The sequence below is a fragment of the Populus euphratica genome, unplaced genomic scaffold (assembly GCF_000495115.2).
Source record: "Populus euphratica unplaced genomic scaffold, PopEup_1.0 scaffold65.1, whole genome shotgun sequence".
NCBI lineage: Eukaryota > Viridiplantae > Streptophyta > Magnoliopsida > Malpighiales > Salicaceae > Populus > Populus euphratica.
In genome coordinates this window covers 642116-669566 of record NW_011499943.1, presented here as the reverse complement: position 1 = coordinate 669566, position 27451 = coordinate 642116, and the positions used below count along the sequence as shown (strand labels likewise).

Here is a 27451-nt window from a genome sequence, read left to right as displayed (position 1 = left end):
GTTAAGTTAGGATGGAAAATTAAGGGATGACTAATGTTGTGGGAATTGCAGACATTTGGTTGGAAACCAATATTAGGTGTAAGTTGCTACTCAAAGATGTTAAGCATGTACCTGACATGTGCCTACACTTGATCTCTATAGGTACTATTGATGAATAAGGCTATCACAATTACTTTGGAGATGGTAAATAAAAGCTTTTCATAAATTCTTTAATTGTTGTTAAAGGGAAGAAGATGAGTCTCTACATGTCACAAGCCTAGGTGATTAAAAGGGAGGTGAATGCAATTGAAGATTGCTCTACTAATTTATGACATAAACGGCTTGGACATTTAAGTGAGAAAGGCTTTGACATCCTTGCCAAAAAGAACTACCTTCCATTAAAAGGTATGTACTTGAACACATGTACTCATTATTTAGTTGGTAAATAACATAGAGTTGCATTTCAAGGATCACCTTCACATAAAAGATCACATGTTCTTGATTTAGTTCATACTGATATTTGCTCTATAATTGATAAGTCTTTTGGAGGTGCATTATACTTTGTCAGTTTTATTGATGATCATTTCAGAAAAATTTAGGCCACTTGTTTGAAATCCAAAGATTAGGTCTTTGATATCTTTAAGGATTTCCATGCTAAAGTTGAAAGAGAAACTAGTAGAAAGCTAAAATGTATTTGAGCTGATAATAGTGGTGAATACAGGGGTCCTTTTGAAAAGTATTGCAGGGAACATGGTATCAAGATGAAAAGACAGTTCCTAAGAATCCACAACACTTAAGACTCCACAACAAAATGGAGTGGCTGAGCACTTAAGACTCCATAACAAAATGGAGTGGCTGAAAGAATGAATAAAACAATTGTTAAAAAAATTTAATGTACGCTCTCTCATGTAAAGTTGCCTAAATCCTTTTAGGGTGAGGTAATGAAGACTACAGTTGCTATGATCAACCTTTATTAATTAGTTCCTCTTAAATTTGATGTTTTATATAGAGTTTGGAAAGAAAATGATGTCTCTTATGCACACTTAAGAGTGTTTAGATACAGAGCATTTATACATGTTCTCAAAGATAAAAGGTCTAAGCTTTATAGTAAGACAAAGCAATATATTTTCTTGGAATCTAAAGATGATGAGTTTGGCTATAAGTTGTGGAATCTAAATGAGAAGAAAATTGTTAAAAGCAGAGATGTTATCTTCTTTGAAGATCAAACCATTGAAGACTTTAACAAAAAAAAGAAAAAAAAGTCTACCATTTTAATTTTATCTAATTCAAATCCAAGACCTACTCCACAGTTACCTTTGATGCTTGCAAATAATAGATTTTAACAAAAGAAGAAAATAAAGTCTACCATTTTAATTCTATCTAATTAAAATCCAAGACCTACTCCACAGTTACCTTTGATGATTGTGAATCATGAAGGAGATTTGCAAAATGATAATAATGATGGTTTTTTTATTGAGCTATTAGTTGGTGATTCTGAATCAACTAGTGATGATATTGATGTTATTACTGAACATGTTATGTAAGAAGCTCCAAATAAGCCACAATCAAGGTGGTCAACCAAACCTTACCAACCTTCCACCAAATATTCTCCTCATGAGTATGTATTGATTATTGATACGGGAGAGCCAGAATGTTTTAATGAAGCTATGTCACATGAGAAGAAAAGTGAGTGGTTAAAAGTAATGCAAAAAAAGATGAAATCTTTGCATGAAAACCTTGCATGAAAACCATACTTTTAAATTAGTGAAGTTTCCTAAAGGTAAGAGAGCACTCAAGAACAAATGGGTGTTCAGGTTAAAAATTGATGAACATTGCTCGCAACTAAGGTGCAAGGGAAGATTGGTTGTGAAAACTTTCGATCAAAAGAATGATATTGATTTTGAAGAAATCTTTTCACCAGCGGTCAAGATGTCTTCAATCCGAGTTATGCTTGGTTTAACTGCTAGTTTGAATCTTGAACTTGAACAACTTGATGTGAAAATTGCCTTTCTCCATAGTGATTTAGATGAAGAGATCTACATGGAGCAGCCTGAAGGGTCTGAAGAAAAAGGCAAAGAACAAGTAGTTTGCAAGTTAAAAAAGAGTCTATATGGGTTAAAGCAAGCTCCAAGGTAATGGTATAAGAATTTTGATTCTTTTATAGTGGATCATGGTTATGATAGGACCACTTTTGATCATTGTGTATTTATAAAAAAGTTTTCAGATAAAAACTTTATTATTCTCTTATTATTTGTGGATGATATGTTAATTATTGACCATTATTCTAAGAAGATTCAAATTTTGAAGGAAGAGTTAAGCAAGTCTTTTGAAATGAAAGACTTAAGACCGATAAAATAAATTTTTGGCATGAAGATCACACGTGACAGAAAGAAGGGGAAACTGTGGCTATCTTATGAGAGATATGTTCAAAAGGTACATGAAAGATTCAACATAAATAACTCCAAACTTGTTTGTTCTTCACTTGTAGGCCATAATAAACTAAGCTTTAAGCGGTGTCTTTCAAGTGATGAAGAAAAAGATGAGATGAAAAAAGTTCCTTATACATTCGCAGTTGGTAGCTTGATGTATGTCATGGTTTGCACAAGGCCAGTTATAGCTTATGTAATTAGTGTGGTTAGTCGGTTCCTCTCCAATCCTGATAAAGAACGCTGGTCGGCAATGAAATGGATACTCAGGTATCTCAAAAGTACTTCTAATTTCAGTTTATATTTTGGTAATAATAAACTTATATTAGATGGATACACAGATGTAGATATGATTGATGATGTTGTTTTTAGAAAGTCCATATTAAGATACTTGATGAAGTTTACAAGGGGATCGGTCGCATTACAATCAAGGTTGCAAAAATATGTTGCATCATCCACTATAGAGGCTGAATATATTGCTCTTACTGAAAGGGATAAAGAATTATTATAGATAAAAAAGTTCTTACATGAACTTGACCTAGTTCAAGAGAACTTTATGTTGCACTGTGATAGTCAAAGTGCAATCCATCTCAGTAAGCATCCTACTTTTCACTCTCAATCAAAGCACACTGACGTTAAATATTAATGGATTCGAGATGCCATGAAGATGAAGAAAGCACACTGACGTTAAATATCAATGGATTCGAGATGCCATGAAGATGAAGTCATTTGTTGTTGAGAGGATCCATATCAATAATAATGTGTCAGATATAATGACTAAACCTTAACTGAGAGAGAAGTTTGAATTTTGCAGAAGGGAAGCAGGCTTGGTAGAGCCTCCTAAATTAAAGACTACATGTTAATCACCAGTATGATGAATTCCTCACATGGTGCTTGAGGGAGAGATTTGTTATATGTGGTCCCACACCATGTAATAGTATGAATTCCTCGCATGGTGCTTGAGGGAGAGATTTATTATATGTGGTCCCACACCATGTAATAGTAGGACCACCATATTAATTAGTAAGAGTTGTCTCTTTAAATTAAAATACAACTGCCAATGTATAAGGCAGTAGAGAAAATAGAAGAGAGAAAGGAAAAACAAGAGAAAGAAAGGAAGAAGAGGCAGCAGAGCAGTCTATCTTCTTTATTTAATTTCCATCTCGTTCACCGTTGGATTAGGCTGAGATTTTAATAACAGTTTCTAGACAAGTTACTCTTCATTCTGGACGGTTGGATCAAATATTGGTAGAGTGAAAGCTGGTCGTTTTGATAGAAAATGGGGTTGTCAATGTTGTAAGTTTTTCTCAAACACTTTTTTTTTTAATCTTGTTGTATTCCAGGAATAGATTGTTTTTGATGATATATATGTTGTAGCTATTAGTTGAATCTGAGTAAGAAAAATTATGAACCTATTATTTGTTAATAGTAAAAGTTTTTAGGTATACTACAGTTTCATGGTTTTTTCCACATCAGGTTTTTCACGTAAAAATCTTAGTGTTGATTTGTATGATTGTTGTATTATATATTGATTGCTTGATCCTGATTTTGATTGCACAAAGACAGAAAAGAATTGAAACTTGTGAATTGTGAATTGATCTGGCTAGATTGATGTACGATTATTTGTTCCTAATTTTCCCAATAGATAACTCATTTTCTAAGTTGAACATTTATAAACACGGATTTGAAATTGATAATTTCTTATACGCATTGGTGAAATGATGGGTTAGGCGAGAGAAAAGGAAGAAAAAAAGGAGGAATAGAGGATGATTATGTAAAGTAACCTAATGTATGGGCTTTTCCTGACCCAAGTACTGCTTTTGTATTGCAACAGGATTTAAACAAGGAATTTGTTTTGGGCTTAATCTAGATGGACCTATTAATTGAACTCTGGCTGATGATAGTATAGTTAATTGGAGAGACGGCCCATAATATTTTAATTTTGTAATTGAGTAGTTTAAAATTAATCAAAATAAACACATTTGTAATATATTCTTGTGTGGATATATTTTTTTTAAAGTATGTAAATGTGAATTAAGGAAAATAGCTATATTTTTATACCAAAATTATATATAAAAAATATAGACTAAAAATAAATCAATTTAATATTGGTTTTTCCAATCTAAATATCATATTATATCTGTATTATTTAAGTAACCATCACCCGAATGAATAATAAATCTAAACCAATCTCATTACCTAAATTACAAGTGCCAAGATATATCCAAAATCTCTTTTGGAAAAAATGAGATCTAGCTGGCTACGGGAAAAAGCAGTGGATCCCAATAATTTCTAAGAGGTAACGAGCAATTAATGAAGTTCAATTATTTGAGGATTGCAAATCTCATAATCATGGACCTCATAAGTGTTCGTGCATGCATTATATAGACCTTTCTGTTCATTTTTCTCCCCTCCACGGGGCATAAACCTAGCACACTAAAGATCAAGGGACCACACCCATTGCTCCTTTTGCTCTCTTGTTTTTGTTGGGATGTCAAAACAATTTAAGTTCTGAGCTAAATTCAGCTGTCAATGCCGGTGGAGGCCATTGATTCTCGAGAACAAGCTAGAAAGGGAAGCGATGCCAACGAATAGGAAGCATAATAATGCATGATTTTCTATTAACTCGAAACGAAAGTCATGATGAAGGAATGATTGCATTGAAGAGTAAACAAGCTTTCCAGCTAAACAATAATTATTAAAACTAATAAAATCACCAGCTCAAAATAATTAAAATTATTAAAACTAATAAAATCACCAGCTATGTATAATGAAATTATGTTAACATAGCCATGTGATGCTTTGCTTCATTTTGTAAATGAATTCATCAACGTGCAAGCCTATGCACGTAACATGTTTAGTCTCCATGTCTTCAATTTATTATTTGCGTCACAACAAGGTTAATTTTGTCTATCTCTATGTCATGTTTTAGGGCATGTCTATAACAATTATAACACTTGTTTTTTTCCTTCGGGGATGATTGTTCAAGCATGCTTAGGTTAGAGATTTTGGTGAAATTGATTAAAAAAAAGTCTGGATGCCAATATTATGGCCTAGAAATTGAGGAATTAGTTTCTTAAAAGAATTAAAATTTATGAGATTAAATCACCAACATTATTCCAAAATGATTTTTCAGTTAAACCATCTAAACCATCTAATAGGTGGTCTAATAATAAGAATTTAAGATTAAAAGATTTGTTTTTTCTAGTTTCAAGTTTAAATTATGTGATTATTAATATAATAATCATTGAAAATTTATATGGTTATTAACTATAATGATCATTGAAAATTTATATGGTTATTAACTTCAAGATTTGTGGAATTAGTCGAAGTGCGGTTAGCTGACCCAAATACTTATATTAATAATAATAAAAAAATGATCTCCTAGTTAAATTAAATCCGATGAAAAATAAAATGATTAAATCAATAGATTATACAGACAATCTGTATTTAAATTTTCCATACTACATATGGTTGTCAAATGTAATACATGGTGCATTTATATTCACCAAATCATTTTCAATATTTGGACACGAAGAGGTGCAAGCTAGCCTAACGAATTAATAACGTGACACTGCTGCAATACAGCTAAAATTCACATGCATGTATATGGGTTTCTTGATTACAATATATATATATATATATATATATATATATATAGAGAGAGAGAGAGAGAGAGAGATTGTCTTTGGTTAATGCTATTTGAAGATATAAAAGATAGATCCAATAAAGTAAAAAAGTGTTTTTGATGAAGAGTGGACACGAAGAAACAAAATAAATATGCTTTGAAAATATTTTTAAATTAATTTTTTATGTTTTTAAAATAAAAATACATTTTTTTATGTTTATTTCTTAATTTTATCTTAAACAGCAAACAAATACTGCTTTAATTTTTTTTTTTTCACATAATTACATCCATCCATTAATTGATTCAAAATAACCACAAATTCTTTACCGCCATCATTTCTGCTGGCAGAGGTTCTTCTTATTTTATTTGCTTAAAGAAAAAATAAGAATCAAATCTCTAAAAACATAGCAGGATGTGATCTTAAAGACTGTACACTATTCCATTTCTATTCAAATCTTGACTGACAATTTTCATTTGCTTTCACTGAAGAAACAGGAGAAAGAAAAAAGAGAAGATAAAGCAAAAACTTATTTGCATGATGTATTTTGTTTCTCTTTCTATTGCGTGAGACTATTGAGTAATGAAACCCTAGTGTTAATCAAACTCCTAAACACTCTTTGGCCACTAGTTTCAATATCGCCAATACACTCCTCCAAGTCTTGCATCCTTTTCAAAACCATCCTCACCTCTTCATATCCCTTCTTTCTCAATCCCCACAAGCTCTCAACGCCAATTTCTTGAAATTCTTGGATTCCTTCACCAATCTTAATCTTCTTTTCCTTCTTCGGCAACCTCAGTCCAATCCAGGACGATTTTCTTGACTTAAATGACAATGAGATTCCATTAAAAAGCGCAACCGAAACCAACATGCTGACTTCGATAACATCTATAATAACACCAACCAACTCAGCATCTGCAACAGAGAGGCCTGAATCCAATCCCGGAAACTGGCATCGTGCGATGCATCGAACTGTGGAAACGAGTTTATCCATTTCTTTAGCCATTTTCTTGCGAGACTTGATGTATAGAGCAATCTTTGAGTCATCTTTCTTCCTTATAGCCACCTGGGCAGCACGTTGATCGTCTTTAACTGACAAAACTAATGTTTGGAAGATTCCATAAACATCGACGAAGCGAAGAAAGTCTTCAAGAATCTTCTCCGCCGATGTAGGCTGTCGACGAAGAGATTCTTGTGTTTGAGGTAGCTGAAGGATATCGTCTAAACAATCTTGAACATCCTTAAGACGACTTAAGCCATCACAAAGCCAAGCAGAAGTTCGGTTTTCGAGCTTCGATGACCAAGTTTTGAGCTCGTCGATCTCATTTTTGAGCTGGGAAATCAAGGGGTGTGACCTGCATGGAAGACTGATGGATCTATTGTGGTAAGAGATGGGTGGTTTTGATGGAGTGCGGCTAGGAATTTTGTTAGGAAATGAAAGAGAGCGCTTGAATACGCCGGGCGCCATCTTGAGGTGGTAGTGGATATATTTTGGTGATGCTTTTATGCTTCTGGATTTTGGAGTTGCAATGTTTTTCTGTTGTGAGAAGGAAAGGAAGGAGAAGAAGAGTATATAAAGGGAAGACATGGACAGCTAAGGTGCACGAGGGGGTTAAGGGTGAAGGGGAACTGGATCCGAGAATAAATCCAGCTGTTCATCTAGTTTTAGTTTTAACCAAGTGGGTTTGCAAAACTGGGTGGTGGTTTCCATTTCAACTGGAGAGGAGACAGAAGCGGTTTTGACATGCTGTCTTCCTTTGGATTGTAGCCCAACTTTCATGTCTTTCTTTGCTCCATGTCTTTCTTTCCCATATGGGAAGGATTTAATACGAGGTTAATCATTAGAATTCTTAAGAAATTAGTTACATGGTAATTTAAACAAAAAACATTTAAATTTTTTAAAAATATAGTTTCAACCGTCTTTTCAAACAAAATTTTATTCATGGCCCTTGTTAGGTGATTGATCAAAATGTAAATCAATGGAAGTCTTTTACTTTTGAATTTGAAGAACAACATAAAGATTTGTTTTTATAATTCGTGTACTTACTCTACGAGGTTGAATGATTTTTCATCACCTAGGGTTTTTGCAGTGCAGTGCATTGCATGGTGCACCACCTGAGGTTTGGTTTTTGCAGTGCATTGCATGGTGCACCACCTGAAAACAAATTACCTGCTCTTAGTAATTACTCTCGTATGAATTAAAAAGATATATAAAATATCATATAATTAGATGTGTTTTAATTTAACCTTTAAACCACCTTAATTAATTTACTCTAGAACCTACCTAGGATTAATCTAAAGATCATAAGACTATAAAATTAAAACTAATGATGAAACTTTACATGCAATATTGGCACTGGGTGCATTACAGAGCTTATAGGCAACAGCAGTCATGGAATTAGGCTGGAATATCACCATGTGCAGGGGGGTTAGAGAAACAACATATAGATTTTGATGATATATATGAAACAATTAGAAGAAGTCCTGTTCAGGCCATCTAATAATGTACACTTGCATAAATTCGTTGCAATCTTCTATCAAGTCCCTTGTTTCTCCACCTAACTAATCATACAACACACGGGAAACTTTTTGCTGCCGCTTGTAAATAGGACCAGCACTATACCAACTCTCAATAATAAAAAGATTTCTTCTAATTTTACTGTCATTTATTAGTTTTAAGATAAATAATCAATTTCAAGAATTAAATTCTCATATATATATATATATATGAAATCCGGGTCAATACGCTCAATCTACTTCCATGAAAATTAAATAAACCTTAATCAAATATTATAAATTAATTTAAAATTTGAACTCGATGGATCAAAAGATAGAACATGTATCTTTAAATCTTGAAAAAAAGTCAGATCGAGGCATCTTTCGGATCCAATAATAGTCAATATTTAGCCACCTCTAAAGGCTTGGAAAAGGTTCATTTTTTGACAGTTCATCGTTCCACGTTCTCCTTTCTCGGTGATGCAGTATTTCATATGGAAAAAGAAAAAAAAAGAATTATTTCGTGCAAGCTCGTTGTTATGACAATAATTGGCTCGATTTGTTTTATTAATCTTCTAGTTCATACCTTTTTTCTTACGAGATATGCTCGAATCTCCCCTCACTATGCTCGAATTTCCCTCATTTTCTCATTGTAGGTCATGCAATTTGTTTAATTACGCAAATGTACTCATTAACTCACAAATAATATGCCTTGGTTTAAGATCGACATAAAAAAATGTTATATTCAAGTTTAAAAAGGTGATTTGAATGAAAAATGACGGTTAGACAGAAAATGTGTTGATCGTAATTGTTTAATGTTGGTAAGAATTAAATATAAATCCAAGGAATGCATGTCCTATCCAAAACAACTACTGCCTGGAGCTGTTTGCCAACTCCCAGAGTTGTGGATTTATGACTGGTTTAGAACCATCAGCTCCCCCTCTCTCTACACCAGACAAAAAGCCTTGGCTGGCACCAAGTAATTGGCTTATACAGCATGGATTAAGAGATGAGATCATGGCATGCCTACTTCTGGCCAGCAATTGACCATTCTTCTTCGGGGCACACAGAGAGCTTGTATTATACGACCAAAAAGACTGAGTAAACGTTGATTAATATGGTCCATATGCGTGCATTGATTCCAGAAATTATAGCTAGCTAGTCATTGCATTTGGAGGATTGGACTTCCACCTAAACCTATGGAAGTTGAAAGCTCACTTGCAAAAAATTATACCTAAAAGTCTAACTAGAGTCCTCTAATGTCAACCATGTTAATTATTAGTTTAACAAGCGTTAGAACTGAACATCCAAGGCTCCAACCTGACCACGTTGTGTTCTGAGAGGATCACTCTCTTATTAAAACCAAAATATTCGATCAATTAACTAAAATCCACCATTGTTGGACTTACGAGACACTGAGAGAGCTTAGACCAGACATGACAGATAAGCTTGCAAGAACTTATCCTCAAACCCTTCTGCCTCTGACGTCCTGCGTAAAATGCTAGCTAGGAGATAAAGATTTTAATTATAACTCACGAGATTCGTTTGCAAAACGGCGGTAGTATGTATGAAGCTTAGCGGCCCAAGGAGTTTTTTTCAATAAAAAAGGTGTTAATTAGGAGTTCGTACGTGTTCATATTTTTGTCAATGATGGGTGTATAATATAGCCTTACTTTAGTGTCGAGTCATCCCATGTGGAGATGATTAGAAGGCATCTTCACAGAAAACTTGAAGGGGGGAAAAAGGAGACTAGGTTCCACGTTTTCATCATTTAGCCTTCTTTGTTTTTTTTTTTTCATATAGCATTCGTAGTTAGATACCATTTAGTTATTGTTACGAGAAATAACAGATAAAAGACAACGAAAATAAAAACATAAAAATAAATATTTCTATATATAATTTACTTTTAAAATAAAAGGTATGAAAAAATATCTTAGCTCTCACCTGCATATTTATATTTAGATACCATTTAGACGTAGGCTTTTAGGCAAGCTTTTAGGTATAATTTTTAGTTAAATATTAATGATAATGTGTATTCATACCCTCACATAATAGCTCTCTAAAAGGTATTACTCTACGACAGTACCACATAGTAGGTTTTGTTATTTTAAAATGCTCCTTTTAGAGAAAAAGATATTTTTTTGTGCTTATAAGTGATTAAAATTCTCTACAAATAGCTTCAATATATAATGATGTGTGCTTACACTCGTATAAGGTAAGTGTCATAAGATAGATTGCTCTACTAGAACCACATACTGGATTTTATCATTTTAAAAAATATCTCTTGGAGAAATATATACCTTTTATAATTATAAAAAACTAAAATATCATCTTTTAATCAAGATAAAATTGATGACATCTTTCTATTGTTTTATATATAAAAATTTTGTTACTTAAATTAACTAAACTCAATCACGAAGATGCAATCCTCAACTAACAACCTTTCTTCAAGTTATAATATATATATATATATCCTAATGTGTAATTAATATGTAAAAATATTCTAAAAATACCACTTAATTATTATTTTTTTTTAAAAAAAGGCTCGTCCTTGCTTGGATTCTTTTTTAAAAAAAAAAAGGCTCGTCCTTGCTTGGATTCTTCAGCACACTTTATTTGATGAAATGAAAATTTGTAAATATATGTTGCTTAATAAAGGACTTGCTTAATTAGATTTGTGGGGTGGGGAGGTGATGCGTTATCTGCTCCACCTAACCCAACGAAAAGGAAGCCCATTTATTAAAACCCTATAGACAGATGACAATTTTACAGTCCGGTTTATGATTTATTGGAGAATCAAGTTATAAGTTATGAGTTGGATAAATTAATCTAAATTAATTCTGATTAATTTAAAATAATATTATTATAAGATTTTTTATTTAAAAAACAGTTGAGATAATAATTTTTTTAAAAAAAATTATATCAAACTGAATCTTATAAGAATTTTTAACCGGATTAATAAATAATGAGTTGATTTATAATATTTCTGAAAATTTATTTTTTAAATTTTTTTATGTTTTTAGATTATTTTAATATGCTAAAAAATAAATATTAAAAATATTTAAAAAATTATTTTAAATATTTTAAATATTTAAAAATTATTTTAAACAAACATAGTCATACTAGAGTTTTCTTGTTCATACTTTTCATTTTTACCTATTATCAATCTTGTTCATATATATACATATTATCCATCCTTTGCAGTCTTGTAGTTTGAAAGTCGACACCAGATCCCCTGATTGGCACAAGACATTGACCAAAGTATTGAAAAGAATCAAAGGTGATTAATCAATTAATTTCTCTATCAATCATCATCGGATTGATGATTGATTGTATATCAATCTACCATCATGTCTGTTTCAGGGGTCAGTTACTCCATAGATGCTGAACAGGGAATGGCATTAATCACAGGTAGAGTGGATCCGAACAAGTTGATCAAAAGTTATCAAGGGGAGGAAAACATGCAGACATCTGCTGGGTTGAGACTGGAAATCACCAAAATGGCTTCCACTATCATCTCCGAGCTGATTATCATCAACCAGTGCCAGGATTTCAGCAAGGCGGGCTCTATCATCTCCGAGCTGATTATCATCAGCCAGTGCCAGGATTTCAGCAAGGCGGGCTATCACCCAGGATATGCTACGACCACTTACTATATATATATCCACAGAGACCTCAATATAGCGATGGCTATGGCTATGGTCCTCGTCGCTATTACCCTGCATGGGCTTAGAGCTTCTCTTCATAGATAGATGGATGCACATCCTTTCGTTTTTTTGTGTCCTTTTGTAGTGGTACAAATGGATGGCCCATGGTTTACGTGGCTTCTTTGTAATCTTTGTTAGGGGTGTGTGAATCCCAAGTTTATTATAAAAGGATTCACACCACTTTTATATTTCTTCGAGAGTTCGGTTGTGAACTTATTTAAAATTTATCGACTATTTCGTACTTACATAAAGCATAATTAATCTGGGTCGATAGTAAATTTGAGAGATCAATTTTCATATTTTTTTTCTTTATTTTCCTAATTGTTTTGAGAGTTTTCTTTCTTTCTAGCTTAGACGTCCAGTTTAACTATTACTTAAATAATTTTATAACTTATTTACAAAACATACTTTATACTTACATTTAAGTTTTATAGTTAATTTAATTACAAGAAGGAAGGATGATAATAAAAAACTTAATTCGAATTCAAGTTAAGATATGTATATTTTATAAGAACTTGAAATAGTTAAGGTTTTACTTGCTAATCTAAATCTATAAAATATATTTTTTTAAAATAGAGTTTTCTTGAATAAAAAAAATTCTTATAATTTAGAATTTGAGAGATACTAGTTTTCTGGAATTTTGCGTATAGAATTATACATTATATCTAAATGGGTAATTGACTTTCCAAATTATAAAACTATGAACACAAGGCTGTTACATTTTTAGCTAGAAAATATTAAGCATTAGATTTGGTAGATTTTGTTGTTTAAAAATCAGATGAAAAATATAATTAATATTTGTGAGATATTTTTCACTTTAAAATGTATTAAAATAATTATTTATTATTTTTTAAAAATTTATTTTTAATATTATAACATCAAAAAAATTTAAAAATATATAAAAAAATCATTTAAAATAAATAAAAATAAAATTTTAAAAAAAATCACTCTTAATATATATATATATATTATTTTATTTTTTTTCTTCCTTCAATGATATGTCAAGTGCCAAAATGGCCTTGTGCGCATGCGATGACTCACCCACCTTTCCTTCAATCCAACGCGTAGTTCAATTCTAGAATCGCTCTGAAACCTGCCCCGTACATAATTAATCTACTTAATGAGTGCTTTATGTGAATTAATTTGCGGCATGTTGCGTTATGATGATGATGCCTGAGAAATTAACTTCGACTAGTCTAACCTTGATTACGTGATGTTTAGCATTGAATATTTTAAAAAATATTAAATTAATATCTTTTCATAGTATATTATGATGATTTTGATATGTTAATATAGTATAGTTCTTTACCTTATCGTGTTTTATTTTGACGAATTTAATTTTGAAAACGCAGGGCTGCTTGAGAAATTAACTTTGACCAGTCTAAACTTGACTATAATCTTGACTATTATGTGATGTTTAACATTGAATATTTTAAAAAATATTTTTTAATAGTATATTAGCATGTCGTTCGTGTTTTATTTTGATGAATTTAGTTTTGCAAACGCAGGGCTGCGCCCGGAGGTAGCACTAGACCTGTCATCACCTTTAATTACCTTTATTAGTTTGGATTGGTGAACTGTTCTCACCGGAAAACTCAAAGCACAACACCCACGACCGCCAGAAAACTCAATAACACCACACCATATAACGATAAAACTATTCATGCGGTCCTGTGATTAGAACCTTGATGAACATTAAACAATCCCTACAGGATTATGATCCACTATAATCCCCCCAACACCCTCCTATTTCCTTTCTTTTTACAAGAAATTAACCTCCAAAAAAAAAATCAAAATCAAGTATATGACTCTAATTCTCTCCAAGTCCTAATCTACATATCTCCTCCACTGGAGGAGTATCCCACATGGAAGCCCTTTTCTTCATTTCATTAAAATCAACAGCACATTGCTTCGTGTTCAGACCCCGAATCCTCTTCCTTTCAGAGGCCAACTCCTTCCCTGCAACTCTATCGAAAATCTTTTCCCACCCTGCCTCCAAATCACCACGGGCATCACATAACTTAAGTGTCCCATTTTCCCAGTTAGTCCAGCTCCAATCTTTATAAAGCCATGTCATGATATCACCCACACAAGTCCCTTCACAAACTGGCTTACATGGCCTGCATTTCGCACCACTTAGCGGGCCTGGACTTGACAATGCAGCCACTGGCACACCAAAACGGCTCGGGGGAAAATCATATTTCCGATCCGAAACAATGCAAAAGGGTAATCTTCTAGTATCAAAAGGTACACCTTGTGTGGTAAGCTGGGCCTTGAAAGCAGCTTCCGAGTTGAGTTGATGAAATCCGGCCGCGTCGAGCTGGGGAACTAAAGAAAGACGGGAAAGGGCCACCGTTGAAGTGTTGAGATCACCAATGCCAAGCCGGTCATTAAGGCCACCATAAGCGGACCCTGGCGGAACCAGGTAGTGACCTGGGATGAAATTTTCGGGACCCAACGGGGCATTCCAGTACCCGTCAACACGGGTACGAACTATCCAATCATACTTGAACCCCTTCAGGTTCTGGTATTCCTGGATCATTGTCAGACATCCTTCCACTAAGTTGAAGTACTGGAGTAGGCCCTGAAAGCATTAAAAGCAACAGCACACACATGAATTCACCTTCATCATCTTGTTCATTATCAATACCAAGACGACAAATAGTGCTTATCAGGTGGAAGTGGGGTACTTCCGAACACGACAGTTTCAATGCTTGAGTGTGGTCCCATAAAATAAAATAAGTAAATGGTAAATTTTCAGTAAGATAAAAAAGTAAAGGTGGCTGCACGTAGAATTAATTATGGAAGTGATGGGATCGAGGTTTTTACTATCTAAACATGTGCGTGTTTCGATACCTGAAATTTGGTTTGCATAGCCATTGTAAAGCTAATTATCCAAAATTCAAACAGAGCTAGCATCCATTCCATTTTTTATCTGAACTTGGACTGTCACATAACCTCATGCTTCTTTAGAACATAATCGTGGATTTAGATTCATTTGGGAAAGTTGTAGCTGGGCTGTTGGTTTTTAGTTTCAAAAGTATTTTTTGAAAAAAAATTATTTTTTTATTAATTTCAAATTAATATATTTTTAAATCATTATGTACTATGTTAAAAATAATTTTTAAAAAATAAAAATATTATTAATATATATTTTAATACAAAAAATTATTTAAAAAACAACACAACTCCACTGACAAATGAGCTCTTAGTTATGGCCATGGCTTCTCAAAAACCACAAATTTGAAGCTCCTGAAAATAATTACCAGTCATGTGCGAAATGGACTCTAATATTAGCTTTTTTGAGCACTTCCAAACACTTTAGAATTTTGCTTTTGGATGAAAAAAGCTATAAAAAAAAAAAGGCAAAAGCTGGTGAGAGCACTTAAATAGTGTTTGTTATTTTATTTTTAAAAAAACTATATTTAAATAAAATATAAAAAGAAGATATTTTTCTAAAAAAGCAAAATGTCACCGCAAAAACAAGACCCTTGATGAGACAACAAATTCAAAACACTAATCATCAAATTGAATTCGAAACATCCAAAATCCCCAGTATATTCAAACCCAACCTCCTATGTTTTCCAACTCACAGCAGTCATGAAAATACCATAAATATTTAGAAGGTTTTTGCCAATCTCAGCAGGACGTGCTTGTAAATTCGTGTCTCAATTTGCTTAAAATTCCAGCAAAAACAACAGCCCAAAGGTTTCGTAACCTATAAAACAGCCTTTGTATTATTTGCCTAACCACAAGGTTATCTTAAAAGGCACGAATAATTATTATAAAAAGGTATAACAAAAATAAAAAGAAGAGAATAATAGTAGCATTGTTTTATTTATTTAAGGAAATGCCTCCTGGTAGTGATGAGTGAATCCATGAAAATTCTTACAACTTTATCAGAAATTTGAACCCTCATGGCGCATCTTTGCTTTAGGAGAAAACAAAGGAGGAGACCGCATTATTCTCTAAAAAGTTATCAAATCGTAATTTACAATAAAAAAATCATTAAGATAAGATTAAATCAGGTAAATATCCAATTGCTGAAAAAAAAATATTAAACCATAAGAAAAACATTGTAGTGAAGGCGAAAGGGCAACAAACCTGGATGCCATTAGGAGAATTAGCAGCTGTGAGGACACGAAGCTGAGGCAAGGTCTCGGGCAAAGGTTGAGGAATGATAATCCGGACAGAGGCGAGCCTTGGCACAGTTTTCAAGATAGAGAATTTGTAAGCATTTTTATCAAAATTGCTGTGTAAGAAAAGGTCTGAATTTGGATACACTCGTAAAATATTCTTCACAATCGAGGGTCCAGTCAGTTCAAACCTCCTGGCCCCACCAACTAAACACACGGCGATTCTCGACCGATCCAGCTCATCTTTCCACTGAGTCGAGTCACTCGGATTCACAGGCGGCGAACTAGGGTGAGCAGTTGATGAAAGATTTGCTGTTCGGGAGGTGGAGGGGAGTGTAATCAGGGTGGTTTTGTTGAAGAAACGGGAAGCGAAAGGGGAAAGGGTGGAAAAGGGGTTGATGGGTGTTAAGGAGATAGTGAAGAAAAGGAGGAGGGAGAGAGGAGGGATGATCAAGAGGAGAGGTTTCCAATCTAGATCAGAGAACCATCTTGAGATTATGGGAGGTAAGGTCATTTTTTTGGGGGATTGGTTCAGCATGTTATGTAGGTGAGGAAGAAGAAGATGAAGAAGTGTTGGATCTTGGTTTTGGCTGCACCCATGAAGGGGGAAATTGCTGAAAATCTTGAAGGAAAGTGAGGGCTTTTTGCTCTGGTTTGGTTATGGCGTGGCCTCTTTGGTTTGGTAGAAAGGAAGAAGATGATGACGAATTTTTGGGATTTTTGGTGTCGGGAATGTAGAATTTTTTTTTTTTTTGCTTGATTGTGTGAAATTGGACCATGCTCAATTGAGTTGTTTCTTGCTTAAATTTCAAGTTTGTGGCCATAATTAATTAAATTAAATTTATTTGTAATATAGTTTGGTAACGATGGATGCCTGAGGTTCTGATTGGGTTGGTGAGTGGATTCATTACCAGATGTGCAATATTTTTCGCTGTTAGGAACACCATCAACCCAATTCATGACAACCTTTATTATAATAATAATAATAATAAACAAGGGGATTCGAAAACTGATAATTTAATTATTCATCCGTAATTAATATATCTCTTTAACAGTTTGTGGGAGTTTGCTGGGTTCCTATCAAATTTCTTTTAGATTTAATAAAAAAATATTACATTTTTAAAAAATTATTTGATATTATTATTAAATATATATTAATTTTAAAATACCTTGACAATATTATTTGTTTAGTTTGAATTTAAAATTAAATATTGTATAAATTATTCTAATATTATCCAATTGATTTAAATATTTCATAAATAATTTAAACAACTAAAAAATAAAAAATTATATAAAAAAAAGCCTTCTTCACCTAACTTGATATCAACATTTAAAAAGTGAGACACGCAAGGATATTTTTTCTTATTATTAATATAAATATTCAAATCAGTTTATATTTGTTTTTATTAATTTTATGAATTATAAAATTAATGATTATATAAATTTTAAAATTTTTAAAAAATATCATGAATGAAAGTCTAGAAAAAAAGTTTGATCGGCATAAATAGAAGCTATTTTGAGGATTCCTGTACAAAAGAAAACGGGTATTATATTGAATTTACATGCTATAAAGAGAAAAAATTGATAGGTTTTGATATTGTCACCAAACTTGTATTGATGGATTGAATGAGTTAATTACTTCTTTTATTAATTTAAAATTTAATTGAAATTGAGTTTTATACCAAATCAGGATAGAAGTTAATTTAATTAAAATCAGTTTCTTTCGTATGGTTTAATATTTTAGAAAAGTTAAAATAAAATTGTTTTAATTTTAATAAAAAAATATTATTATTTTAAATTGATCAGATTTAGACCATGCTGACCATCCAATACATGATAAGAGCCTGGAATCAGATCACGTGTGAATCTGGGTCTTACAGCTATGAATTTTAAACCTGAAGGATTAGCGCTATGAGAAATTGTTAGGACATGGAGCATGGGATTTGTACCTAACTTGGTTGCTTGTCTGACATGTGTATTCATGGTGGACTTAATAACTTAAAAAATCATCGTCAATTCATTTATAATTTATAGAATAACTTATCTATCATTTTAAATGTTTAAATCTGAATAATTATGGGTGAACATCCGATGTAATACAGCGGTTCTACCATGATTCTCTCGTTCGCTCGTTACGATGCGTGAATAAACCACTGCTTTGCAAAAAAAAAAAAAAAAAGGCATTTTATTTTATTTTATTGTATTTTAGTCTGGTCAAGCAAGACTCATGCTCGCAGGCAGCAAGACATGTACCGTACAACTGTTCAAAATGTGTGTTATTTCGCCTTTCACATTGCCGTTGCTAGCTTTCGAGCCCAATATTCTTGAACCGAAAAAACAAAAGAAAGAGGGTGCAAAATTGAGTGACTCGAATTAACCTAGCAATCTACTGACTCGAATCCTATGTGTGGTCAAACCCTCAATTGGCTTTTAATGTTACACATAACATCACAATTATCTTTAAAAATTAAAAGAAAAAATTAATAAATATATAACATCTTATTCTTATAAATAAAATCACTTGTTTATAAAATCATGATTAATTTTAGCTAATGATTTGTTATATCATGATTTACCTATAGTATTTCCAATTCTGATATTAATAAATAACAGGTTAATATTTCTAGTTTTAATATCAATAAATACCAGGATTAATATTTTTTACTCTAACATCATTAAATAATAAGATTGATATTTCTAACCCTAGTATTAATAAATATCAAAAAGTCAATATTTATAATCAATCCACTTATCTAAAATAATATTGGGTTAAGTTCTAAAATAAACATTAAACTCAAGAATAACAAAAATAAAAACTGAACACATGAAAAAAGACTTTGGCTCTTTTACTCTAATATCTTGTTAATATTTATTTAAAAAAATTAATATACAAAGAGCTTTCGTAAGTCATCTTATTTGGATATGTTTTTAATAAATTTGATAAACTTGTTATCAATCATAAAAATACATATAAATAAATAAAAAATTATTTCAATGTGAAAATCACAAATATATATTTTTTATGTTAAAAGATAAAATTATTTTTTTATGCTAAACATAATATTTTTAAAAAAATAAATTACGTTAAAAACATTTTTAGGGGGTTTTGTTTTTTTGTTTTTTTTCCATTGCCATAATGCAAATTTTTCGATGGTTAACACACACACACACACACCATCCTTGTCACTTATTCACTCACACACTTACAATTATCCATATACAACTTGCACAGCAACAAACACAAAATCATCCAAAATTCAGATAACACCTTCTGGAAAGATCTGAAGGGTCAAGATGAGCTACTGGAATTTAATGAGACTATTGAAAAAGTATTGGCGCGTGGAGATCAGCCGCCGCGACGGCTGGTGGCGAGTGAATCGACGCTTTAGCAGCTAAAGAAGATGACGGTTGGCTGGATCGGGCTGCTCTCCTTCTCCTTGTCACTCCATCACCACGGTTGGGCCGATTTTGTTTCTTCCTTTCTAGATGCCGTCGTGTCTATTGATGTTGGGACTGTTAACACTGGAGGAAGAATGAGTAGAGACTGTTATGGGTCAGTTTAAGTTGCTGGTTCTAATCACTGGTGGTGATTGTGGAGGTAACTGTGGAGTGAACGGCGTGGATATTAAAGAAAGGAGCTACAGGCCATGAAGAAAGCTAACTGCGGTGACTGTTGCAGAGGTCTTGGTTGAGATCAGTTGAGAGGAGGCTGGTGATGGACTGTTGAAGAAGATGGTGGAAACCTAGAGGACGAAGAAGCTACTATTGTGTCTTGACCACCATGGGGGTGGAGAGCTGATGGCTTAATGATGGCAGAAGAGAGAGAGGGACGGAAATTCCTTTATTGTTGGTGGGTGTTATGGTGACAACGATGAAGATGAAGGGGTGCCGTCTGGTAGCTGAGCAAAGATTGAAATAAAGGTGGTGAAGGGGAGAAAGGCTTACTCGAATTTTAAAAATCAAATTTGAAAATAGATTTATTTATAGTTTGTTTAAACAAAAATTCATTATAGTCCATAATTCTTCTATAAATTGTCAAATTGCACCCTCAATCAAAAATCAGAATAGGTTAAAATTGAATTATAACACTTACATTTATGGTACGAAGTCTAATAATCTCCCGATATCCAAGCTCTCTCCTCACTTGTTATTTTTCATGTAAATATTATTTAATCCACGAGTTTTTAGTAAAATAACGGGTCAATCCCTACAGTTTAAAAAATAGAATCTTTCTGTTTGAATCTTTTCTTATAACTGAGTTCTTTCACTGGTTTTCCATGATAATTCAATTATTATTTTACTAAAATATCCTTCATTTCTATTGAAATATCAAAATTTACCCGTTACAAAAAAAAAAAACTCAAATTATAGGCAATTTGGACATTTACAAAACAAGAACAACGGTCAAATAACACCTAAAAAGCAAGGATTAACTTGTAAAACCTGAAGAAACCAGGGACTGAATAACATCTTGCATCCATAGTCGAGAGAGCAACCACTGACATCATATCGATCCACTCTAAAAAAAAATAGATACAAAGAGAATAGAAATAAAATACTACTAATCACTCCCTAAAATTCCCACATCCTATTCTAGGAAAATGATATAGCATCCAATATTTAGACAAATAGTAAGTGCCCAAAACCCAGGATGCATTTGTCATCCAAAGAATGAATAAATTGAAAAGCACTAATTCACAATACTATTTCGTGGGACGTTTTAAACAAATATGATTGATTGGATTCAGATGAGATAAACATGAAAACACCTAGAACAAAATAAGGAACCTGAAAATCAGGTCTTCATTGTGAGGGAGGGAGAGGCGAGTCTGGCAAGTCATCGACTGGAGGTGGAGGAGATGGCCCGAAGTCGAGATTTGGGTAGACACCTGGTGGCCTTTCCCGGGGTTCGATTGATAATAACTGGCTTGAATCACCCACGACATCAGCCCATCCATAATGAGGTTCGGCCCTTTTTTCAAAAACATGAAATTTTTAAGTTAATGCAATTGTATAAGTGAAATTTACATCTTTAGTGCAAGGACTAAGAAAAGCACATTCTTACTCATAATAGGTTTCTTCGTCCACAACAATATCCCAGCTTTCACTTGTCGTGCTTTTTCCGTATTTGTGAACTTTCCTGTAGGATAAAGAAACATTGGATGATGGTTCCCAATACAGCATGCAGAACAAACTAACATATATACAGAGTTGCATACCCGTTTCCAAAATGTTCCTCTCCCCACGTCCTTGACCAACCTGAACATGAAGCACAATAAGTTACACCAGACTCCAGAAACTATGTCAATATAGTCAAACATGGACATTTCGATCAGATAACTCAATCCAGTCATTTTGACAAGGACAACTAATGGGCTGAGTTAGTTCCTGTTCCCCTCCTAAATACATGGTAGAATCTCCTATCGAGTCCATTTGTATTCTACAAGTGCACATCAGTGATGCACTGGATTACTTAATCTCCACAGTCAAAGCGATAAGAAGAAAGGAGTTTGAAGCTGTAGTAGAAACTAATTAGACCTGGTTAGAACAAACCTAGCAAGTTAAGCGTTCAAATATGTGAGAGAAGTTAATCCTCCTGGATTGTGAATGTTGGCAGGTTACTGTGAAAGTGAGTTTCCAAATCAATGGATGGGTAATGAGAGTATCCTATGAAGGATGTACTTGAACAAGTTTCTAATAAACAAAGGCAGTGGTCTAAAGTAAAATCAACATAAATAATTAAAGGAGATTAGGTCAGAGGCACATATAACATGAGCAAACACATACGTCCACCAATTGGAGAAACATGCCATGTCTCTCCATGGCGTGAACCTATGCCAGCAAAGAACTTTTCTTCCCACTTGTCTCCCCATTTGGTTCCCAATTCAGTCTCGGCCCATTTATCTGTCCTGAGGAGTGAAACAAGAACACTTAGTGAAACTATTTTCAAGCTCTTCCAATTATGAAGTTAATTGAGACACATGAGGAGGAGTAAAACTTGGTGCAATCTTTCCATTATTCCCAAAGCAGAGTGATAGGTACAAAGAAAGGAAGTGCTATTGAAAAATTTAGACCATTTAAGTTTCACATATTTTCTGAGATATTTTTATTGTATCATTGTTCAAAATAATGACCGTTTTCTAAAAGTTTCCCAAGGACAGAAACAATTATTCATATACTTGGTTTCAACACATATTTCATGGTAACTGTTCCTCCTACATCTACTGCACCATCAGCATCTGAAATCCTGAAAATTTCTATACTAATAGTTAGGCTGTGACTACTTGAGACCTTTCAACTGTTTATAACTGATCTCAAAGCCTCTTTTCTTAAGACATCAATAGATTAATAATTTGACATTGATGATGACAGATAATGAGTATACAAATGTCCAAACTTATAAGCAAGCTAAAAGCAGATTGAAGTCCAAGGAAAAGATAAGATGGAGAATGGGAAAACCATTTTGTAACAGAGCCTCTTCCATCATAATGCTCTCCCCACTTCTCCCACCATGACTGCTCATTCAATCTTCCATACTTATTTGCCCCTTTCTCAGTCCAGCCTTTAGCATCATATTTCTCCCACCTGAGTCCAAAATTAAAGCATACTTAACCAAAACAACTAATATTCATCATTATCACTCTGCATTGGAATATTAACTTACCACTTCTCATACCATCCAGCATTTTCAGTGCCCGATTTCGCTTGTTTCTGTGCACTCCTCTCTATTCTTGCAAGATTACTGCAGTAACAAAATAAGAAAGTGATTTATTAATGAAAAGTTCAAACCATGATAAACAGAAGACACTCGTTTCATGACCAAAGCTAAATTTTATTTGCATAGGCAGCATGGTAGAAACTATACCTCCATTCATCTTGATGAAGCATCTCTTGCCATGTTTCCCACCACGAATCCCCTTCAGCATTTCTTCCAGATTTCTCCACACCTAAGAAATATGAACTCGATTGAGGGTGAACACTTCAATATGATTAACCTCCAACCCACTAAAATTGTAAATAATCATCCTGTCCTGTAAATGATAAGACAAACAATATACCTAGCTCTTTGTATCCTGTCCAGTCACTTTTCTCCCACCACTGTCAAGGAGATCAATAAATCCAATTAAATGCATCCACCTGGGATGATACTTAGTGGGGTTATAAAATCAATGACAAAGTTGGAAAAAAAACAAATTCATGACAATTGACTAGTAACATCGAGCTGAACATTTCAGAAAGCTCGCGTCCATAACCTTTATCACCGTTCCTACCAGATACAGGAAAAGAAAAGAAGGGAGCAAAGACAAGATGCAACCTTTCATAAGAAATTGCGTCAGCATCATCAACAACCTTTACTACGGTGTAATTCAACTTAAAGGGGGTGATTAGTTATAAAATCAAAACCTTGAGGACGATCAAGTCCTAACTTAATGAATTTTGGATACTGGGACTATAATCACATCGTATAGTACAACAATGGATGTAAAACTGGTTACCACCTAGAATCTGGATTCAAAATCAGAAAAAGTTCATTGCCATCACCCGTAAAAAAAAAGTAACATCCTGATAACCATTTTAGTAATGAATTGGTAAAAAAATTGATTCCGATACCGATTTCGATTCACTCCCATCTCAAATCAGATGCTCAAACAAGCAAAACATCATGTGATTAGGAAACAAAAGAAGAGATTATACCGTTTCTTCCCATTGGGTGGAGTCATCATGTGATCGACCACCCATCTTCGTCCATCTACATCTATACCCATTTGCGCCAAGATCCTCTCCACTTTCTCGAAACCAAGTACTTCCATCTTCATTAGTCCCAGTCTCACTAACATTTTCCTTTAACAAGTTGATGCCCATATCTTTCTCATTTGCAATGCCAGTATCTACACAAGCCAATCATTCAGCAAATTGTTCAAAAAACAATTCACTTTGAAATCAACGCAAAACCCAATCCAAGAAGCGTGAAATTACCTCGCTTCGGCGGCGTATCTCGCGACTGTGGACCGGTGTTTCTCGGCGTACATCTCGGATAAAACTTCTCTTGTTTCGTACCAAACCGAGACCTACAGCATTAATTTCAAAAAACAATTAAAAATTAAAAACTCATTAAAAAAATTAAGTGAAATTGATAGTAAAATCACAGTTGAGGGCAGCGTCATACTGGTGAGAAGGAAAAGGCAATGCAGGAATGGCTTGGAATCGACTTCTATGAGAGCGTTTCTCCTCGGGTTTCTCAACACTATTACCCGACCCGGACGCTCTCCTAACTACTGAATCAGAGCAGCAGCAACTAATTCGACTCACCCGTACTCCGTTACCGTCGAGGAACAACCTCCCCCTCCGCTTCTTCTTCCTCGAGTCCAACCCATGGCTATAGGCGTGGAGCGGAGAACTGCTGAATCGGCTGAGCTTGAAACCGAGGTGAGCCGTAAAACCACTAGAACTCGCCGCCATTACTTACGAAAATGCCATCCAAGAGACAGCAAGTGTGGTTTTTGAAGTGATGGAAGTAGAGAGTGGAAGCTTCGACTTCTAACAAATAAAATAAAATTAGAAAAGGTTGGGGCAAAGGAGAGAATATCGGGGGATTTAAATATAAAAAAAAAATGTTGGTGAGACGTTTGCTTGACGAAGGATTTCTAGAGAGAGAAAGGAGGAGAGGAGGAGAGATGGGAGCGGTGGGCGCTGGGTGAGTGAGTGAGTGAGAGAGAGAGAGAGAGAGATCAGATCGGCGATGGCTGCGAATCCTGGGATTTAATCATACACGTGACTAGACAGGTCCCACCTTTGTGCTTCGTGATCCCTTCTTCCTTTCTCCTTTTTACACCTGTCTCTTCTTCAGCCCCCACGCTTCTTTCTTCTTTCTTTGTACAAATTATAGTTTTAAATTAACTCAATAATTGGTTGATTCAGAGATCCATTATTAATGTTGTGGATGATATTCAGTATTTTTTTATTTAAAAATATATTTAAATAGTTTGTTTAAATTTTTAACATTATTACTTAAAAAATATAAAAAATAATAATTTAATAATCTTTCAAAATAAAAATGCTTTTAAAAAAATTTAAAAAAAATTAGTACATTTCAAATGAGTTCTTAGAAGAATAATATATTTTATTTTAAAATATATTTTTTATCAAATCAACACATTTTTAATTTTTTAAAATTATAATTTAAATTAACTCCTCAACTCGAAATTTTATAGTATTTCAATAGTAACTAGTGATATTTTATTATTTATTTTTTATACTATATTTTAGATAAATAAATTTTATAGTGATTTAGAAGGTATGGTTTTAGTTACTTTGGGGGTTGTACTTTAAATAAAAAAAATATCATGAGGAAATATTTTTATTATTTTATATGAGTTACGAATTTTATTTTTTATCCTTGTATTTATTTAAAAAAAAACTGATAAAATATAGTATTATAAAAGTATTCACCGCAGCCTATATTCTGAACAAGTAGGTACTAAATAGCCGAAGGGACAAGCCAATAATCATAAATCTCGAAGAAAAAGAAAACAAAAGGATAAATTCAATAATAAATCATTATATTGAGAAACGGCAAAGCTTACTCCGGGGATTTTGATTGAGGTTTGACCAACCTGGAGATGGATACAAGACACAGTGTAAACACGGAGACAAAAGCTTATTTGATAAAAATTCAAAAACTCCATTATTCAAATCTTTATCATCAATAGATGAACAGAGTAAAAAAAAACTGAAAATTGTATTTCATTAGTCCTTTTGATTTTGTGACGAGATAATCTTTCAATAATTTTTGCCTCGTTCTTCTCCGCGGTGAAGACATTGTACCGTACACAGTAAGAAGATTTTTTTTGGAGGGGAAAGAAAAAAAAAATCTAGAGATATTGATCTATGATATTTTCAACAATACAGATAATTTTATAATTAGAGTTTTGATATACATCTAATATATATTTTTATTGTGATAATTTATTTATTAATTTATTTAAAATATGGTGTTTTTATTGATAATAACTTCAAAATGTCACGTATTACATGTATTAAATTGTGTTATATTATTATATAAAAAAATTATATTACTTGGCTATTTTTTAAAAAAATAAACTTTGGCTTTAAGCTTTAAGCATCTCACTAGCAAAATAAGATATATTCACAGCCACAACCCACAGAATGACTATAGTCTACAACATGAAGTCATGAACAAACCTAGGAGAAATCTAGATATTATTTTTATGAAGTCTTTGTTGATGATTATTTTTTATTTTCACTCAATGAGAGAAAATATTTATCCACTTTATCGCACCTTGACAGATGTTGGTCGAGGACTCCTAACATTGAAAAGGAAAAGATATATCGAGAAAAATTAGAAGTTGTTATCTAATAATGAGAAGTAACTATGAATCTTTTTATAAATTAAACATGATTTCAGAGATTTAGACATTAAATCAGTTATATCTAAATAAAAAATAATATCATTTTTATCATATTTTTTCTTGTAAAATGTTATATTTACCATGTGTTTTCTCTTAAATATAGATTTTTTATTATCATTAATTATTATAATTATTTTAAAATAAAATTTCTTTTATTTTTGATTTTTTTTTAGAGAAATTTAGCATCAATACCTAAAAATAAAAGTCTTGTTGTTTTGGTTACTAGTAAAAAAACAAATTTTAACGCAGGTTATTTTAAAATCAGACTTGTTATTTTAGTTATATATATATATATATACAAAAGCGACACTTGATCCTCTAAAAAAAGATGTATCTTTCACAAGGTTGTGACTTCGTCCTCTTAAAACAAAAACTTGTCATCTAAGCCACTTCTAAAATGGGTACGAAACCAATGAGATTGGTAAAAGTGAGAATGGGCTTTGGCCCATTTAATGTAATTAATTTTCTGAAATATGCTTAAAAATTTTCATTCTTATATAACGGACTTCGAAGAAATTAATTTGACATTGCTTGATTGAAAGATCTAAAATTAATTGATGGATTGCTTGATTTGAATGGATTTTGGATATAATTGGACAAAATAATTGGACTAAAATGGAACTAAATTGAAAACAATTGGACTAAAAATAT

At 32.9% G+C, this 27451-nt stretch overlaps 3 protein-coding genes across 3 annotated transcripts; all 3 read right to left on the bottom strand.

Moving 5' to 3' along the window:
• Positions 1-6448: 6448 nt before the first annotated feature.
• LOC105137262 (uncharacterized) lies at positions 6449-7699 on the bottom strand. Its single transcript, XM_011042957.1, has one exon. It carries the CDS (start codon positions 7617-7619, stop codon positions 6591-6593), a length of 1029 nt encoding a protein of 342 aa, XP_011041259.1. The 5' UTR covers positions 7620-7699; the 3' UTR covers positions 6449-6590.
• Positions 7700-13857: 6158 nt separating this feature from the next.
• LOC105137257 (uncharacterized) lies at positions 13858-17286 on the bottom strand. Its single transcript, XM_011042952.1, has 2 exons — positions 16339-17286; positions 13858-14818 (listed from the first exon to the last, which is right to left on the bottom strand). The coding sequence occupies exons 1-2, from the start codon at positions 16906-16908 to the stop codon at positions 14045-14047; spliced, it is 1344 nt and encodes a 447-aa protein (XP_011041254.1). The 5' UTR covers positions 16909-17286; the 3' UTR covers positions 13858-14044.
• A 3493-nt stretch (positions 17287-20779) lies between these two features.
• Positions 20780-25101, bottom strand: LOC105137258 (inactive purple acid phosphatase-like protein). Its single transcript, XM_011042953.1, has 11 exons — positions 24538-25101; positions 24348-24439; positions 24066-24259; positions 23429-23468; positions 23236-23317; positions 23035-23112; positions 22830-22955; positions 22158-22279; positions 21590-21629; positions 21436-21510; positions 20780-21342 (listed from the first exon to the last, which is right to left on the bottom strand). The coding sequence occupies exons 1-11, from the start codon at positions 24828-24830 to the stop codon at positions 21174-21176; spliced, it is 1311 nt and encodes a 436-aa protein (XP_011041255.1). The 5' UTR covers positions 24831-25101; the 3' UTR covers positions 20780-21173.
• Between the last annotated feature and the right edge of the window lie 2350 nt (positions 25102-27451).